This window comes from Gossypium hirsutum, chromosome D13, assembly GCF_007990345.1.
Source record: "Gossypium hirsutum isolate 1008001.06 chromosome D13, Gossypium_hirsutum_v2.1, whole genome shotgun sequence".
Lineage (NCBI taxonomy): Eukaryota > Viridiplantae > Streptophyta > Magnoliopsida > Malvales > Malvaceae > Gossypium > Gossypium hirsutum.
The window spans coordinates 35,078,755-35,095,667 of NC_053449.1; the positions used below are offsets into that span (position 1 = coordinate 35,078,755).

The window sequence follows — 16,913 nt, forward strand, 5'->3', positions numbered from 1 at the left end:
CCACAATTTCAACATATAGATGCAAACAAGATGCTAGTGCGATTGAATAATTATCAAGTCGAACTCAAGCTCGAGGTTCAAATTTAAACATTATAATACTTAATTTGAATGACCTACGAAATTAATCTGAACTTAAGTACAAAAAATAATAAACAAACTTAATCAAATACTCGAACTTAAGTTCAATTATGTCTCGAACACAAAGATTGATGTTTGAGTCAGAGTATTGAATTTTGAATTTGAGTGTCTGACAAAAACTTTTATCCGAGTGGGGCAAGTTTTCATTTAATTTGATAAAAATTGATTATATTATACTCATCAGACCCAACAGATTGCTGAGCCCATCCATCAAACTTGTTGGATGTCACATAGCAATTCCTCTTGTGATCAATGATGCATTCACTATTTGCACTTACATTGCAAATCTCAGTAGTGTAATTGACGAGCTATGAGAGCCATGTTAACAAAAATTAGGTCCCTAACCCTAACCCTAACCTCAAACAACAAAACAGACAATGGCAAAAGCAGAAAAATGAGAGATACTAGAAGCTCCTTCATCTTTCATTGTCTATCTGCCTGCCATGTATTGTATATCCATATAAATTTTCTTCTTTCAACCACACATATGAACTCAATCAGGTACCTTTCTGCGGCAGTGTTTCGAATGCAGAAACAGTATTCTCAAACTTAATCCGAGGCAAAGGAGCACCACTTTGCTTTATAGCACAAGCCATTTTGTCCTCCAGAGGGCATCGTGCTTTCAGCATCGAAAATACATGATTGTTCAACCTCCTCGCTTTCTTCATTGCTTCTAACATGCTATCCCATCCCTTTTCAAATAGTAATGCCATTAAAGATTGACCAACCAAAAAGGCAGCAACAAGTTGTACATGAACAATCAATGAGCATGTGTGAAAATAAATTCAGGTCATTTTGGCTACACAAGCCTCATTGTATCACGTCACTCAAAACCACAACTGTAGTGATAATCCGTAGACTCATTTCTGAAATAGCTATTTAGCCTGGTCATAGAGCCCAGATCTCAACTCAAAATGAGTAGTAAGTACGGAGAAAATTGTGAATTTGGTTTTCGATATACATTAACAGACAAACCTTCGGTTAGAAGCAATCATGCAGAATAAGGAATTTTGGATCCTGTACCTGGCCAGAATGAGGACTTTTATGTGTTTGCATGATTGATGCAGCTTCAACTTCTGCAACATTTAGGATTTGGTATGAAAAATCAAACAGCTCGAAATGCAGCTGCTGGCCGAGCAAGTATATTATGGTACAGCCTCCCCAAGCAACTGAATCCCCCAGCATATCATGATTGTTAGGCTGTAATTGAACAGACTGTTCTAGATATCCCTGTGGTTCAAAAAGAAAAAAGGTGTTAGTAGAAGGCAGTAAAGTCAATACATTTTTAAGGGTGAACAAGGTGTAATTTTGCTACTCCAGCTCTTCATTTTCCTTAAAGTACTTGCATATGGTTATACATATTCCGATGTTGGATTAGTGATAAGATCCTGCAAATATATGAACTAACCAATCTAACATCTATATTTTTCGGATAAAAAAATATGCCCAAAAATTTAGAATTCAGAATAAAATTAACAGCGAGTCCTAAAGGCAAAATAGTATAAAAGCAATATCTTTTTACTTGGAAGATCAAATTACAGCTATTGGAATGATGTTTCGAAATTAAGTAATACCTAAAAAGTGCTTGGGTTGAATGATCTCTACATTTTCCAGAAAAATTCAGTAGAATCTTCAAGATAAAATTGTGACTAGTTCATGATAAGGTTAACATCAGATATTGTTTTTTCTAAATTATGGGATCATGGCAGTCTATTTTATGTTTTAGCAATAATGTAACTCAAATGGGAAACAAATAATTATCAAACAGACATACACACATTTATCATAGATCCCTCTTAAAAGTTTCAGACCTTGCGAGATTATGAATTCACATGTTGAGATCAATCATGAAAGATATGGATATATTCATGTTAAGGGTTACAGAAAGTTGTTCCTTACAATTTGGAGGCCACTATATATACGATAGAAATCCTTTGAGGTTGTGATGTCAATGAACCCAGTCTTCGGGGCAGCACTCCATTTACTGCAATATTTATCTAAGGCTGCACTAGTAAATGCAAGGGCATATTCTAACACACTTCCAGTATTTAAGTTAGCCTTGTACAGAAGATCTGCAGCACAAGGAAGATACAAGAACCTTTAGAACAAGAAGCTAAAAGAAGAGTTTCACAAACCTGGATATGGCATAAAATTCTACAGGCAACATAGAGATAAACGCTAAAACTTATTCAAGAGTGAAATATTATTAACACACTTACTGCATCTTGCTATATATAACTGTTTGACCACCTATTCCACCTCGAATGCATTCAACATGTTTCATTGAATAGTTAAGAGGTCTGGACTCTGGATTGGTTATTGTTAGGCATCCAACTCAGACCAATTTGCTTTAGGTGGAGGGGCCCAACTTTAATTATAACATCATAGGAACCCAGTACTTAACAGACGTGAGATAACACCACTTTACACTTTCCCCTACGTGTAGCTCACGGGACCTACACATGGACAACCTCACCAGGGATCTTCAACCCCAGATGGGGTTAGGCAATAGAACAACATAACAAAACCTATGCTTTGATACCATGTTAAGCATCACACCAAAAATCAATTGGCTTTAGGAGAGGCTCAACTTTAATATGAGACCATATGAAAACCCAACACTTTAACAGACAGAATAATCTCTCTTAAGAGTTACAAAAACAGTCTTCTTGATTTTCACTAAACTGTGTTAGAATTTCGCATGTTTTCCTATTTCAAAGAGACATGGGCACAAAATTGTTCCTAGATTCAATTAATTGATAAATTTCTTTTGTTTAGCAAATGTTAAGTGGCCTTAATGAATCATCGGAAATTTGGCCATAAACGAAAATCATAGGAATACTAAACTATAGGCACTACCTGCAGCTTCTGCCTGCTTTGACATTGTGTAAAAAGAGGTTGGATTTGGGCACCTAGGGTTTGACACAATTGCAGCTGTAGCAGATTTGAAGAGGTTGACAACAGGACTCTCTCCAGCATTTTGTGAAAGCATTTGCCCATCTGCACCAGGAAGCAAGCCCAACCAAGGTGCTGTTTGCATGAAATGTGTGGTATCCAGCTCTCTCTATAAAGGAAGCTTGCAACGGTTAGATGCCAAAAACAACATGAGTTCCGATCAAATCAGAAACTGATGCAATGAGTTATTGATTATAATTGCGCACGCAACACCATATAAGATTGAGCGTAATAAGATACAATATATCGATGTGTCCATCAGGTTTCTGATAGGACCAGAAGATAAGGTAAGGAAGAAGACTTCACCACCCCCATAAGTATACTCAAACATCATCTTATATATGCACACACACTAGTATAGTGATACTAAAACATCCTTGAACTGATTTACTAATCTTCTATCCATTCTAGAAAGGGCATGAACCAATCATATAACTGTCTTATACTTGAAATACCCAACAGGAACAAAGACTGAATTATCATGAAACCACAAGTATATTCACAACTAAGTTGCACGATAAGTTAAAACTCATTAGTATACTGTGGCCTTCTATTTAGATTAGGCTTTGGCACCTATCAGGCTATTACAAATTTATTCTAGGCTTGATCCATTACTTTTAATAGTTATACTTTCATGCGAAAGAGTTAGCTATATCTTCAAGGATTTCTATGTCATATTTATCCCCTGCAAGTAGTTGGGGTAACACTCAATAATGAAGAATTCTGGAACTAACCAAAACAATATCAAGGATCCCCATCCAATATAATACACTTCCAATCTCTTTTATTCCGCGAAGGACTTCTGCCTTGAGCTCTGATTTTGTTCCCCAGCTGAGTTGCTCTTTAACAAGCCTCATACATCCTACACAGAGAGAAATCTGTATATAAGTGAATTGACAACACGAGATACCACTTACACCCATCATTCCAACCACTAAAAAGAATTCAGAGATAATAAAGAGGCATATAAAAATTCAATACCATACACAAATCATGGCCAGATTTGAATCTTGAAATTTCTTTTTACAACCTATCTAGCCAAGAATAATTAGCAGAAAGAATACAGAGATAATAATGATGCATATAAAAATTCAATACCATACACAAGACATGACTAGATTTGAACCTAGAAATTTCTGTTTACAGCCTATGTAGTCCAAGAATAACTAGCAGTGCACAGTGATCGTCTGAACCTAGAATGAAATTAAACAACATTTTCTTAAAGAAAATTTATTTTTGACATGAAATGAGTTAAATTTATTTTTAACATGAATTGAGTTCTGTTCTGTTCCCTTAAAGAAAATTTACACACATATTTCCCATCAGTGGTATTCTGGCTTAGCACTGAAGTTCAGGGACAGGAATAAAGAAAAGTCCACCAAATCATTTCGTGAAACACAATAAAGGTCACCAAAATCGCTTTGTTTACTTGCTCTAAGTGATAAAAACTCCCATGATTGCTCATTAAAAATGCATATCTTGCGACACTTCTTCGAAAGTTTCTCTACTTGGCATCAATAACCATTTCAGAAAATCAACACATTAATAAGCAGCTTCAACTTCATAAAAATGTTCTTAAATATACCACGCATCTGTATTTTTGTAATTGAATGAAAATAAACAATTTAGCATTTAAACCAAAACACCACTCTCTGGCATCCATAACTTCACTGCAATCAGATGAAAAGTTATAATTATTATATCAATTGAGGCTTAGCATTTTGATACTGCATAAAAGTACCCTATGCTATTACATGAGGAACAATGATATAAAAAGGAGTATTCTTTCAATACCATTTGCATACAATCAATATATTCAGGAAGAAGTATGCTAGAAGGAAAAGATAAATAACACCAGCTTCTACCTGTCACACCCCCATCAAAAGGAAGAAGTCCAATAGATTTTGGCAGTGTTTCTTGCAAGCCTGTGATCATAGGCTCAAGTGTGGCAATCTGAAACATGCAGTGAATCAAATGTTAGACTTAACTTCCACTAAGCGTGCAACCTGTATTGATATATTTGAAGGCTCGAGATTATAACATGCAAGGATTGGAATAAATTATCATTAAAGACATCTTGACAGTCAATAATGCTTCAAATATGAAGTATAGAGATTCAGATAAAAGAAGGCATAAAGCAATTCAAGTATAATGCTGAACGTTAATAAGTTAAAAAATTTAAGCTCTGATCACTGCAAAAGTAGAACTTCAGCAAATAATGCATACATACCTTGTTTGATATATGATCCAGTAGTGCTCGGATAAGCCATGGCAAGGACCTTGATCCTAGAAGTTTAACAAGAGAAATCATGTGTGGAATCCCAAAAAAGCCACTATGCAAACGCGCAAAGCTTTGATGTGCAGAATTTAAATCCTGCAATTACCATAAAAGGGAAGACTGTAAATATAAGCCAAAATGTTTTAGCACTCTATTTGCTGCTATGCCAGCCCCAGCAAAGTGGAAACTAGTTCACCAAAGTTCAGTTTCTTTTGCAATGAACATTAAAAAGCTCACAAATGTAGAACCAAGCAAAACAGCAATCAATAATAGCTTCTTACTTGAGTACCACAGTAGAAGTTTGGCTTGGCATGTGGAACTGATGGCTTTTGAACAGGAACAAGAGGAACTTTTGAAGATCGAATGAATCGCTGAGTAGTATTGCAAAGGATAAAGTTTGGCAGGAAATCACTTTGCATCTCAGACCAAATCTAACAGAAAAAAGTGGAAACCAAGCATTCAGTGACCAGTAATCCAAAAACTATGAGCTAAAGTTACACCAAAAGCTGGAAATTTCTGTTGAACCTGAGAAGCTAGTCGACTAGAAAATGACACAAGAGAAATGTTCTCCTGCATCTCATTCAACATGAGACTGAAGGGGTCTATTGAAAGATCCTTTGAAAGCAATTCATGGGAATGCTTTAATATGTCTATCAGCTTTTCTAATTCCTGCAATAAGAGATCATATTTATCACTGGATTATGAAACACATAAAAAACCAAAAAGAAAAAAGGTAACTACTTACCACTATGGCGCATAGATCCTGAGACTCAAAACGATCAAAAAGAAACTCAAGATTTTCTCTGAAGACTTTGTTCATCCGTTCAGCAATCAGACTTCTTAAATCAATAGTCCTCCCAAGTAACTGTACATTGCAAAAGTTGGCAACAATTGAGAGTATTAGACTAAAAGACAAATTGCATAAGTATTTTTTAATAAAGAAAAAGACATGTGACATGAACTATAACCCCAAATAATAACACAGGGAACCAGAAAATTCTGATGCAATATGCTTAAGATATTGTAGAATGAATATCTTACAACATTGATCATAAAAGATGAGTTCCAGAAAGAAATGCCGAGAGTGCAAGAAAACAGGTATGGAAGTATGCTCCCCGAATTGATAGGAGTTCAAAGCATAGAAACCCAATCACTCTAGATGGTACTAATGGAACTAGTCAGGGAATGCTATCATAAACCAAAACTACATGACATAAAATGACAATATTATGTTGATAAAAAAAAAAAACTAGTAATCGAATCCAAAAGAAAAATGCATAAAATGCTAGTCAAAGACATCAAATATAGTGGTTTAACCACATAGACATCCAATTAAAAGATTTAAAATAGTACTTCATCCACAAAAGTGTAAGTTTACAATCTACAATATAAGCCATAAACTAATTAAGAAGAATATAGAGAGGAAATCAGGAAAATAATTAAAGACCTGAGAAATAAGTTTGCATTTGAATGAACACACATCATTTCTAGAAGCCACTGAGTTGTTCGGGAGACATCAAGATAAAGCCATACAAGCCACTGTACTTAGACAAGATATGAATTTTTTTATGGTAAGGTGAAAAGGTAATTACATAGTTACCTTCACTCTAGTCATCTTTAGAAGTGAAGTAAACCGCATAGGCTGGATAGAATACTTTTCTCCATTGTCCAAGGCAAAGAGGAATGAAGGATCAAGCAGTTCACTACAGAATGTGAGAAAAGGTCAAGTTGGCTTTAGTTTCAAAGTTCATTAGCACATACATATGTATCTCAGGCAAAAAAACATACCTAGCAGACCAGCTCTTGTAATATGTGAAAATAGCTTCACATAATTTTGTAACAAATATATCGAAACAATGGTCCACCTATGGAAACAGCAAAAGATCCCAAAGGACGGTTGAATTGGTCTTTTATTTATTTCAGATGGATAAAGTTGATATAAGAAGAAGGATGTAGACATCCATGTTCACAGGGAATAGGCAAGAAGTCATTTTACCTCAGCCTCAATTTCATCATAAAGAAAGCGCTGCTTCAGCACAACCAGTGCATGCTGTGCTGAATCATTATATATGTCAAATGGCATCAACACACTTTCAAGAAGACCAGCACTTTGGGACTCAAGCACATGATCCACCAGCATCCAGGGAAGGGAGCACTCTATTGGAAACTATAAATGGATAAGAAACAAGTTATCAATGAAAATCAAAGGGAACATTGAAATAAGAACCATAAGGGGAACTTCATTGAGGCTAAACTATATACATAAATAATCTGAAGCACTCTCAAGCCTAGAAAATATACTTGAGAAAATATTAATAGGCAAAAACAGGGTGCACATGAAAAGTGTGTGCTTAACATAGTAGAGATGGCAGTGGTAAATTGTAGATCACAATTCTTACAAAATTTGAAATTCCAATTAACAAATCTAGGAATATTCCAGACAACAAAAAGAAGGCACAGCAAAATGCTTTGTGCTTGCAGCAGCTGTAGAATAGAAAACTTGAAAATCAAACAATGTACTTAGTGATCAACGCATATTTCCAAGATGCTTTCGGCTTCTCCACAGCAGAAATCAAAATCATGTTTAACTGGTGAAAGTCTTATATTAATTATTTATTTATTCATCCTTCCACGCGGGGGGCTCTTAAGATGCCAAAAATAATCAGCAGAATAGCATTTTGACAAGTTAGGCTGGTCCTCTCTGCTGTAACAAGAGCTTCATGTGCTAAAACGAATTCAAAAAGAAATAGGACAGACCATGTAATAAGCATTTTATTATTATCTTTCTTACTTGAATGACACGAGAAGACTCCAGGTAAAATTCTCTAAACCACAAGAAACCAAGATCTGTCAGTGTTGCAATAGTTGCTGCAGAAAAAAAAAACATTACAATAAGATTAGAATAAACGAATTTATATACAACCATTTTCCATCTTGGTTAGAGTTATGGAACACAATGAGAGTAACATTAGAGTTTAGAAGAACCTATAAGAAATAGCAGCATCAACTCTATATACATGGGTGTTAAATGTGTCCAGACAAGCAATTCAACTTGACATAATGTGGTCCTACGAAAAGGACTCGTTCACATGAATTAAATTAAACAAGGTCATATAACTTAATTGGGGTTACTACATAAATCCATTTCCTTCATTCTGCAAAACATTATTAACACGTGTAAGACAATATGTCAATCCAGGTGCTCAATTTACTTCTCTTGGCTAATGCCAAAGATTTATCTTTTTCCACAATGACAAGGAAAGGCAAACATAGCTTTTCTTTTTTGCATGCGATTATGGCAGAAACAGAAAGGCCAAATAAGCATGGTGTGTTAACAATGTCTGTAAAGTTATTATGAAAGAGGCATTGTTTAAAACCTTGGCAGGATGTAAAAGGTACTATAATTGGAAGTTGAATGCTTTATTTGTTTTTCAGTTTTTGAAGAAACAAAAGGTTTGATGACACCATCCGTATTTATGGATATGGGGAACAGATAAATAGCAAAGAGGAATGACCAGAAACATGCAACAAGGAAAGAGCAACATAGCTCAGGGCCGGTTTAGAATGAGGTCATACTGATGCTCAACTAGGCTAAACAGCAAATTACAGTCCTGAAAACCTCTAGCATCAATTGAACCCATAGAAAAAACTACCTTCACAGATAATTCCAATGGATGGGTACAAACTTACTAATCTTCCCTCAAAAAAGCCAGTCTCCAGAAACTGTAAAATGTACAAATGAAAGATATATATGCAAACATGTCTGCCTACCTATATATATAGGTATGCAGGTATCACATCAAGAGAAGTCTAAAATGAAGAAGCAAGTATGCATAGCAGCAGAAAACAAATCTACCCCCTAACCAATTAGAATCATTTTCACTCCAATTTGTCACTCAAAACTGAAGCAATTGCCAATATAGTGGAAAAAGCCAGCTACAAATACTTGAAAGTGATCTCTGCTATTAGAAATAGAGACATTGAGACAAAAAGGAGCTGAATGCAGATAAGTAAGAAGATACCTGAATAATCCAATATGTGCAAGAAGAAGCTTAGCTTGTAAAAGAATGTTTCCAACTGCTTTAAGTCATTAACAGGAATCTCAGACCCACCGTTACCAAAGAGGCCCCCAGGCTTCCTTAGATTACCACCAGAGACGACCTCATATATGAGAAAGTGCAAGCAATGAACCTGAAATGGGGGGAAATTATGTCAAGGAGTGGTTTTTAACTTATGACAGCATATGCATTTGCTATGTTATATTGTAAAAATTACAAAACATATAATTTTATTCCAAAAGCTGCTTCCATACAAGAAATATCAATATACGATAAACTTGAACCAAGAACAAAAAGCTTTGGATTGAGCTATGTATTCATACTGAGCCAGTCAGTTTCTGTAGCATTACTGCTACACTTTGATTGGAATTTTTTCCAAGAGGAAGAAAATTGGTCCACAAAAGAATGCATGCTTCTAAAGAAAATGAATTCGCCATACTTATGATTCTTTACATTACACTAACGTGTCCAGGATGAAATTTGTTGGCACTTTGAAACATTATGGGCATAAGACACTTTATTCATATACAAAGGGTATTAAGATGTTTAATTCCAACGATGTGGGACAAATATATATACACCAAGTATAAATGCTAAAATATAGTGCAAAGGAGAGGGCTCGCAAAACCAAATAATCACAGCATGCATAAAAGAACTTGTAGGGAAGAAACCTGGGCTGCTGTAGGTGCCACTGGCCTTGGATAAAAGAAGTTCCCTCTACTTTCATCACCTCCATGTTGTAAAGACTGAAACTCGGAGTCAGGCTTGTTTGTGTTTGCCATCCAGTCTGCTGAAAGGGTCCGCATATCGGAGAGAATCCTGGAGAAAAGCAATTGAATAGATAACATAAGCAGTTGCCAAATATTATTTGGAAAATTTACACTAGTTTATAAGCATATTTATCGAGTGAACACTTCATGATTTCCATGTGAATGTTCTGATAGAACAAAATATTGATATGCTTTCCTTGAGAAGATCACTGATCCCAAGGGAGAGGGGGTTAACATGTTAAGCTTCCTCAATTTTGAAGATGCAAATGTAGTAACATAGGTTTATATTTAACAAGCTTCCTCAATTTTGAAGATGCAAATATAATAAGATAGGTTTATATTTAATACTACCAGTATTGCAAGCATATGTTAGCCAAGAGTAAACAATAATTACTTTTTATCTAATTATGAAACCTACAAATATAGTACATTTTCTCTATTGCTAAAGATGACATAAGCCTTGGAATGACACAGCAACAAAATTAAAAAATAACATTAGCGGTGTTGAGATTCAAACAAAAAATTTTAAACCCAAGATACTAATTTAAAAGCACACCTTGACAGATCCTTTTTCTTTTTAAATGTAGTTCGCAACATGGTAGCTAATGTATTTTGAACAAAATCTTGGACTTCTGCGTGTATTGTTTCCCACAAAGCATCAGCAATCAATGTATCAGATCGCTGCATCGTTGATCCAACACTCTTTATATAGCTAACAAGTTCAACAAGTGCTTTCCTTTCCTCTGCACTATAATTATATCGTACAACCTACAAGATAATTCCATTTCCATAAAAACTCTATCAAGCAAAATATGGACAGCAAAAGTTGGCAGGTATCTCAAACAAAGAACATATTAAGCTAGTTCTAGTTCATAAGGATTTTCCTTCAAGTAAACTTCTAAGAAACCATCTCAAGTGAGCACAGCAGCACTGAGCTTCAGCATATTAAAACTCAATGCCAGAAAAAAGATAAATGTTGCTAATAAAGCAGAAACTTAAAAGAGTTTCACATCTTAAACAGAACAAAGTAGAGGCTACAAAACTTAATGCAAAAGTTAGGGAGCAATGATGCATTTTAAGCCAAGAATTTTTTCTCCAAAAATAAAATACCTTCTCATAATCAGAATAAGATGATGATAACTCTTGTGAATCTGAAGGACCGACATCTTTGCATGGGCGAGAAAATTTCCATGCACATTGTTCCCAAACACGTGCAGTCCATCTACTCAATAGCTGGAAACCTTCAACAACCATATCATACATGTTTCCTTTAACTTCTTTGCACCACTCAACATCTGCACCATCAGTAGATTTCAGCAGCAAAAGCTGTACAAAAGAATTTGAAGAAAGGAACAATAATGGTTTAGAAACAGATAAAAAGGTTCAGCATATGATGAAAGGGAACTGAGGGACTCAGATTGGAGAAGCACCTGATTCATAGCTGAGGCAAAACGGATAGCAAAATCATCATGCTCAGCACGGATGGCACCAATGTGATTGACAATCAGATAATGCCTCTGATAAGTAATTATGTCAAGGTTTTACTAAGGCAAGAACTGAAATTTTTCCAATGAACAAGCTGATAGATATGCGACAAGACATTTCATAAGTTTTTAAACAGAAGACAGAGGTGGAATATTAATGTGATACAATCAACAGTATAGTTTAATGACCAAAATTCAACATTTATGACTTTAACTTATAGGCTTAGTCTAGTACCTCAGCCATTGGAGTGGAGATAAATAAAATCCCACATCTATTAAGTTGGGATGACCCAGACTCATAAATATGAAAATGGTCTCTTTACCTATCACCAGTTCTTTTAGGTTGGATTCCAATCTAAAAATTCAACAATGTACCAGAGCAGGCTCAGCTCCTGTAGTGTCTTTCATTTGTTATGGATCAGAACAAAGACTAATTGCAATGAGTGTTTTGCAAACCACGGCCTAATAATATTTTATAAAAGTGCAAGGATATTCTTGTGCTTCTCGGGGTGGGAGTTCATGAGGCGATGGAAGAGTGAGAAGACGAGTTTGGCTGGAAAACTTTTGGAAGTAATTTGACAATTCTTTCAAAATTGCAGTTGGCGAAAGATGAAGATCTGGGAATGCAGGAATTACTGGATCATTCTGCACAAGAAATGGAAGCTATTAATTCAACTGTGCCAACTTGTTAATAAATATACAAGGACAAAAAGATGTACTAAATGATTCTGCTTCCCATATGGCATTTTAGGCCATCAGCAGAGACAATACCTTAAATATATTGATCAGTCTATTTATTTTCACCCTCTTATACAGTGATTCACTATCTTTCTCTGATGATGTTGCCATGACAACAAGAACAGGCAACACTCGCAGAAGCATGTGTCGCTCAGGAAACAGAAGAGCAAAATCCAGTTCCAATGACTCAACAGCAAAGACTATAAGAACCTGAAGGATATCCTCTACACTAAATTCAGTCAAGGACCTCAATAATCATTAAAAATAATTGTGCAAAAGAAAAATTAAAAAGAACGTCACATGGATTCTACACTGGGCCTTAATAGAAAAAGGCATACTATTTTCCTCAAAAACTTGGCTACAAAATAAACATTTGTCGAATAAGGTTCAACCTGGATGTCAAACATTGTTCTTTTAAGGCCACATGCAGGGATACAATAATAGAGACTAAATTCATTAAAAACTTGCATCAAATAGGATACTTGTTCACACGGAACATCTCCACGTGCAAGTTCAATAAAATAGCCCACCTTGTGCTTAAAAAAATCTGTAAAAATAACACAATAAAGGAAACAGTTATCATAATGAAAATGGTAAGCAAAAATAATGTTTCTAAACAATCATCATAGATGAAAACAAAGAGCCACCTGTAAATCATCCAATTCCTCCCTCATAGAATCAGTATCTGGCCACTGAATGCTGACTTGTGTGAATGTCCTGTTGAAGCGGGAAGATGTCAGAAAACGTTTTTAAAATATCTGTGAAGGAGATTGCCCAATATTAAAATCAATTCTAAAGATTTCTGGAATACCAGCAATAAAACAAATTTTAAAACCACGAAATAGTGAATTTGAACTTTGACGATCAACCGGTAACTTTGAACTTAAAAATTTCTTAAATCGCAAAAGAACCATATCCAATATACTAAATGAGTTTTCATGAAAAAAAAAAGTTGCAGAACCATTCAGTGTATGGTATTTCCGACAGAGATTCAAATAAAAGTTATCAGGAAATAGGCAAGGGTCCTACGCAATGCTTAGTTACATGTTTTCCGCTTGTTTACATTTTATAAGCTTTCGGTTCTCCAAGTTTTGATTCAGCACTTATTGGTTTTCACTCTTACAATCTGAAGTGAAGTAATTACATACCATTTGAAAATCTTCATTTCAATGTACCTATAAGCTGCATTTCTACAAATGTCTGAGTGAAACAATTTAAGGAACCTGACTTCTCATCCCTAGACCTTCTCTATTCTGATTTCCTCATATTTTGACACCTTCAAAAACAAATTTAATATTCTGCTTAAATCAAACCACTCCAAAAGCCCCTGAAATAGACTTAAATATACAATCCCTTCCCTAAAATCTGATTGATGATAACCCATGTGACATCTAACCTAATACTAGATTGCAACACTTCTAAACATTCTACTCAGGTTAAGAAAGCCTAAACCAGTATGAAGTTCATTTTACAATCTAAGAGAGAAACACAACCCAAATATGGCAACATGCAATAACTAAAAATCATTCTTACCTCTTGTACCAAGAGAAATCATTAGGTATGCTTGCTTTAGCATTTTTGAGATGATCAAGTTGCACCAAAACATCAAGTAACTTTAACATGGACCTGAGAAAATAAAAAACAAATCATAATTAAGGCATCGAATAAGAACAGTTTATTCTAATATCAACACTTAAATCATAACAAGAAGGTTGTATATTATTATATTAGTAGTACGCTATGTTGATCACAGAAAAACAAACAAGACAAGGTTCTCAAAGGAAAAATAAATAAATAAAATAAAAAGGAGAAGCCATCACAACACACCAGAGGTGAGTTATTGTAGGGCCATTAATTCGTCGCTCAGGCCTAGAAAAGCGTTGCATGTCAGCAGCAAGCTGTGTTACAAATTAACAGTTATAAGAGAAAAACACAACCTTGAGGGAAAAAGAAGAAATATCGAGGAGGAAAAATATCTGTATCGTTACTTTAGTCGCAGCTGATGCTTGCCATCGCTGTATTTCACGCAACCGACTCATCTCCAAGTCCAGAACTTGATATGTTTCTAGATATAAGTCAGCTTGACTATGCTTCATAGATTCAGGAAGCTACAACATCATACACAACAAGGGATGAATTGCATAAGAGAATTAAATTCCAAAAGTACAGTGCTTTTCTCATTAAAAGAAGCAGATCAAAGGAACGTTTCTCTTTATGATGTTAATTGGTATCATGACGTTCACCTTAAAATAATTGAAGTAATTCTTTTTTGCCTCAACTAATGCTAAAATACCTGAGGAAGTGCTTTGACACAGCTGCGATATGTATAAAGCACTGATGCCATCTCCTTCCCATCCTGGATAAGTGTGTTCTGCCATGCCATCAAATACAAGATCAGAGACAAAAACAAAACACTAAAAAGTTTATCAAAATTTTGCAATTAACTTTAGACTCTAACTAGCTTGGGCAAAAAATAAGTATTTATGCATATAAGCAAAAAGGAGAAAAATAAAATAAATTGACATACAAGCTGATTGAGAGCTTTTGTGTCCTCTGTAAGAGACAAACGATAAGCAGAAACATCACTATACTCTGAAAAAAAAAGGATCATCAGTAATGCAAGAAGAATTTTTAAGAAAATGCAACTAAGCTGAGAAAAACAATAAAAGAGAAATCAAGCAACGTCAATACTATAAGACCAACAAACAGCCAATTTGCTACTAATAAATTGCATCTATTCCAAGCATATCTCTTTATTACTCCAAAAAGAGACCCGCAAGTCAAAGTTTCATGCAAATCAAAGTTCTAAAACCTCAAGTTCAAGTACTGCAATGAACATATATTCCATTTTTAAACTAAATCCAATGAAGAAAAAACCCTTAAATCATAAGAAAACACACACACACAGACAGAAATACCAATTGGACTGATAGTTGATCCTCTTTCAGTTGAGACCAAAACTGCTGGTCCTTGTACTTCTGGTTGCTCATCCTAACAAAACAAAACAAAAAAATTAACCAATAATGCATGGTGAAAGTATTTTTTTTCAAATTGAAAAAAAAAAGCACCAGATGCATTTTCTCCAGTAATTTGCTTGCAAAAAGTTAAATTTGATTTCTTCAAATTTTCTTCAAATATGAATAATTTACGTTTCTAAAAAACTACAATTTAAAAAAATAAAATGCATTATAATTTCGTAAAAAAACAATAGAAGCCATTTTAGAAACAAAGTTTTAGAAATTAAATCAATTTCTTCGAAACCAAATTAATGAAAGCAAAGCTAAAAATGAAAAAAGAAGAAGAAGAAGTTAATTATGAAGAAATTATTTACCTCTAGGGAGAATGTGGATAAAGCTGCAATGGCTTCTTCAACTGGAACTGCTGCCATTTTCAAAACAAATTGTTTCAAAATTTCCCCCAAAAAATCCGTTCAAACATCTAAGCTTTTTCAGCCTTTTAAAATAACAACATTTTTGAAGTGATTTCTTTTAAAATTTTATTATGGCTGTAAAAATGGGAACGCTCGATCTCCAGTGAGTCGGAATCTGGAAAGGGTGTCGAAAAGTGAGTTGATGGCTCCAGACTTCAACGATGCTTAATAGATGTGGAAGCTCATTTTCACTAGATTGGACACGACTTTATCTTCAAATTACGTCAATGCCATTATAAATTTTTTTTTGCGGTATGTATCAAAATTGAGATTAATGTAATCTTTTATATTTTAATAAAAAACATATAAGTTTAAATTTTTTATTGATAAATTTAATAGTTTATATGAGATTTATATTTCTACCATTAATTTTTTATGTACATCATTTTCACCTTCTGCTATATTTTTCCACTTTAGTCAATATTCAAATGTAAAAGATAAAAACTGTAATTCTAGAAGAGTAGTTAGTTGATTCATAAAAGGACCCTTATGTTGTATTTAAGATGGTATATGAATTCATAATTTACATTTCTCTCTCTTGCAGTTAAACAAATGAAATATAGCTTTGAGGTAAAGCATGGCTGAAAACTGGCTTCCACTACGGAATTTTGGGTTCCCACTAATTGAGTTTGTGTGTGATTCAAGCAATAAATAAATAAACAACAAAGAATTTATTTGGATTAAGTATAACTAATAACAGCTTGTTTGACTTAGCTGACACCACGATTTTTGTTTACATTTTCAACCAAATATTATATTGCTTGGAGTCACAGTCAATTCATTATGACTTCAATTAGGGTCGCAAGATTTAAACTCAAGTCAAAGCATTTTTATTTTTAAAACATTAATTTATTATTTTTAATCGATCAAATTCCTTTAGTCATGAAATATAGTGTAATTACTCACGTGAGTAAGAATTCAACTCTCACCTATAAAAATAAAGCACAATTCATAATAATTATTTGTTTCTTAAAAATCACTCACGATAAGATCATGTTGGATACCGTGATTTCGTTAAAAAAAATCAATACGACAAAAATAAATTTCAATTATGCTTAAACC

General features: G+C 34.4%; 1 protein-coding gene across 1 annotated transcript; it reads right to left on the reverse strand.

Annotated features, from left to right (window-relative positions):
• Positions 1-278: 278 nt before the first annotated feature.
• LOC107920030 (protein PIR) lies at positions 279-15,994 on the reverse strand. Its single transcript, XM_041108860.1, has 30 exons — positions 15,753-15,994; positions 15,340-15,412; positions 14,949-15,013; positions 14,715-14,792; positions 14,410-14,529; positions 14,249-14,319; positions 13,955-14,047; positions 13,069-13,138; positions 12,904-12,968; positions 12,455-12,650; positions 12,177-12,328; positions 11,630-11,723; positions 11,310-11,525; positions 10,756-10,967; positions 10,101-10,248; positions 9,394-9,562; positions 8,163-8,239; positions 7,368-7,538; positions 7,160-7,236; positions 6,972-7,074; positions 6,117-6,236; positions 5,897-6,040; positions 5,653-5,802; positions 5,324-5,467; positions 4,959-5,046; positions 3,828-3,955; positions 2,998-3,202; positions 2,038-2,210; positions 1,162-1,368; positions 279-830 (listed from the first exon to the last, which is right to left on the reverse strand). Exons 1-30 carry the CDS (start codon positions 15,807-15,809, stop codon positions 636-638), a joined length of 3,861 nt encoding a protein of 1,286 aa, XP_040964794.1. The 5' UTR covers positions 15,810-15,994; the 3' UTR covers positions 279-635.
• Positions 15,995-16,913: the final 919 nt, after the last annotated feature.

What these genes read in the sequence shown, in the direction of transcription:
- LOC107920030 (XM_041108860.1), bottom strand. Translation starts at nt 15,809, where the DNA reads ATGGCAGCAGTTCCAGTTGAAGAAGCCATTGCAGCTTTATCCACATTC. An exon ending in GTGTCAAAGCACTTCCTCAG is followed by an intron (nt 14,530 to 14,714) that starts GTATTTTAGCAT and finishes ATGATGTTGTAG; the next exon opens with CTTCCTGAATCTATGAAGCA. An exon ending in CTAGTCGACTAGCTTCTCAG is followed by an intron (nt 5,803 to 5,896) that starts GTTCAACAGAAA and finishes TTTTTCTGTTAG; the next exon opens with ATTTGGTCTGAGATGCAAAG.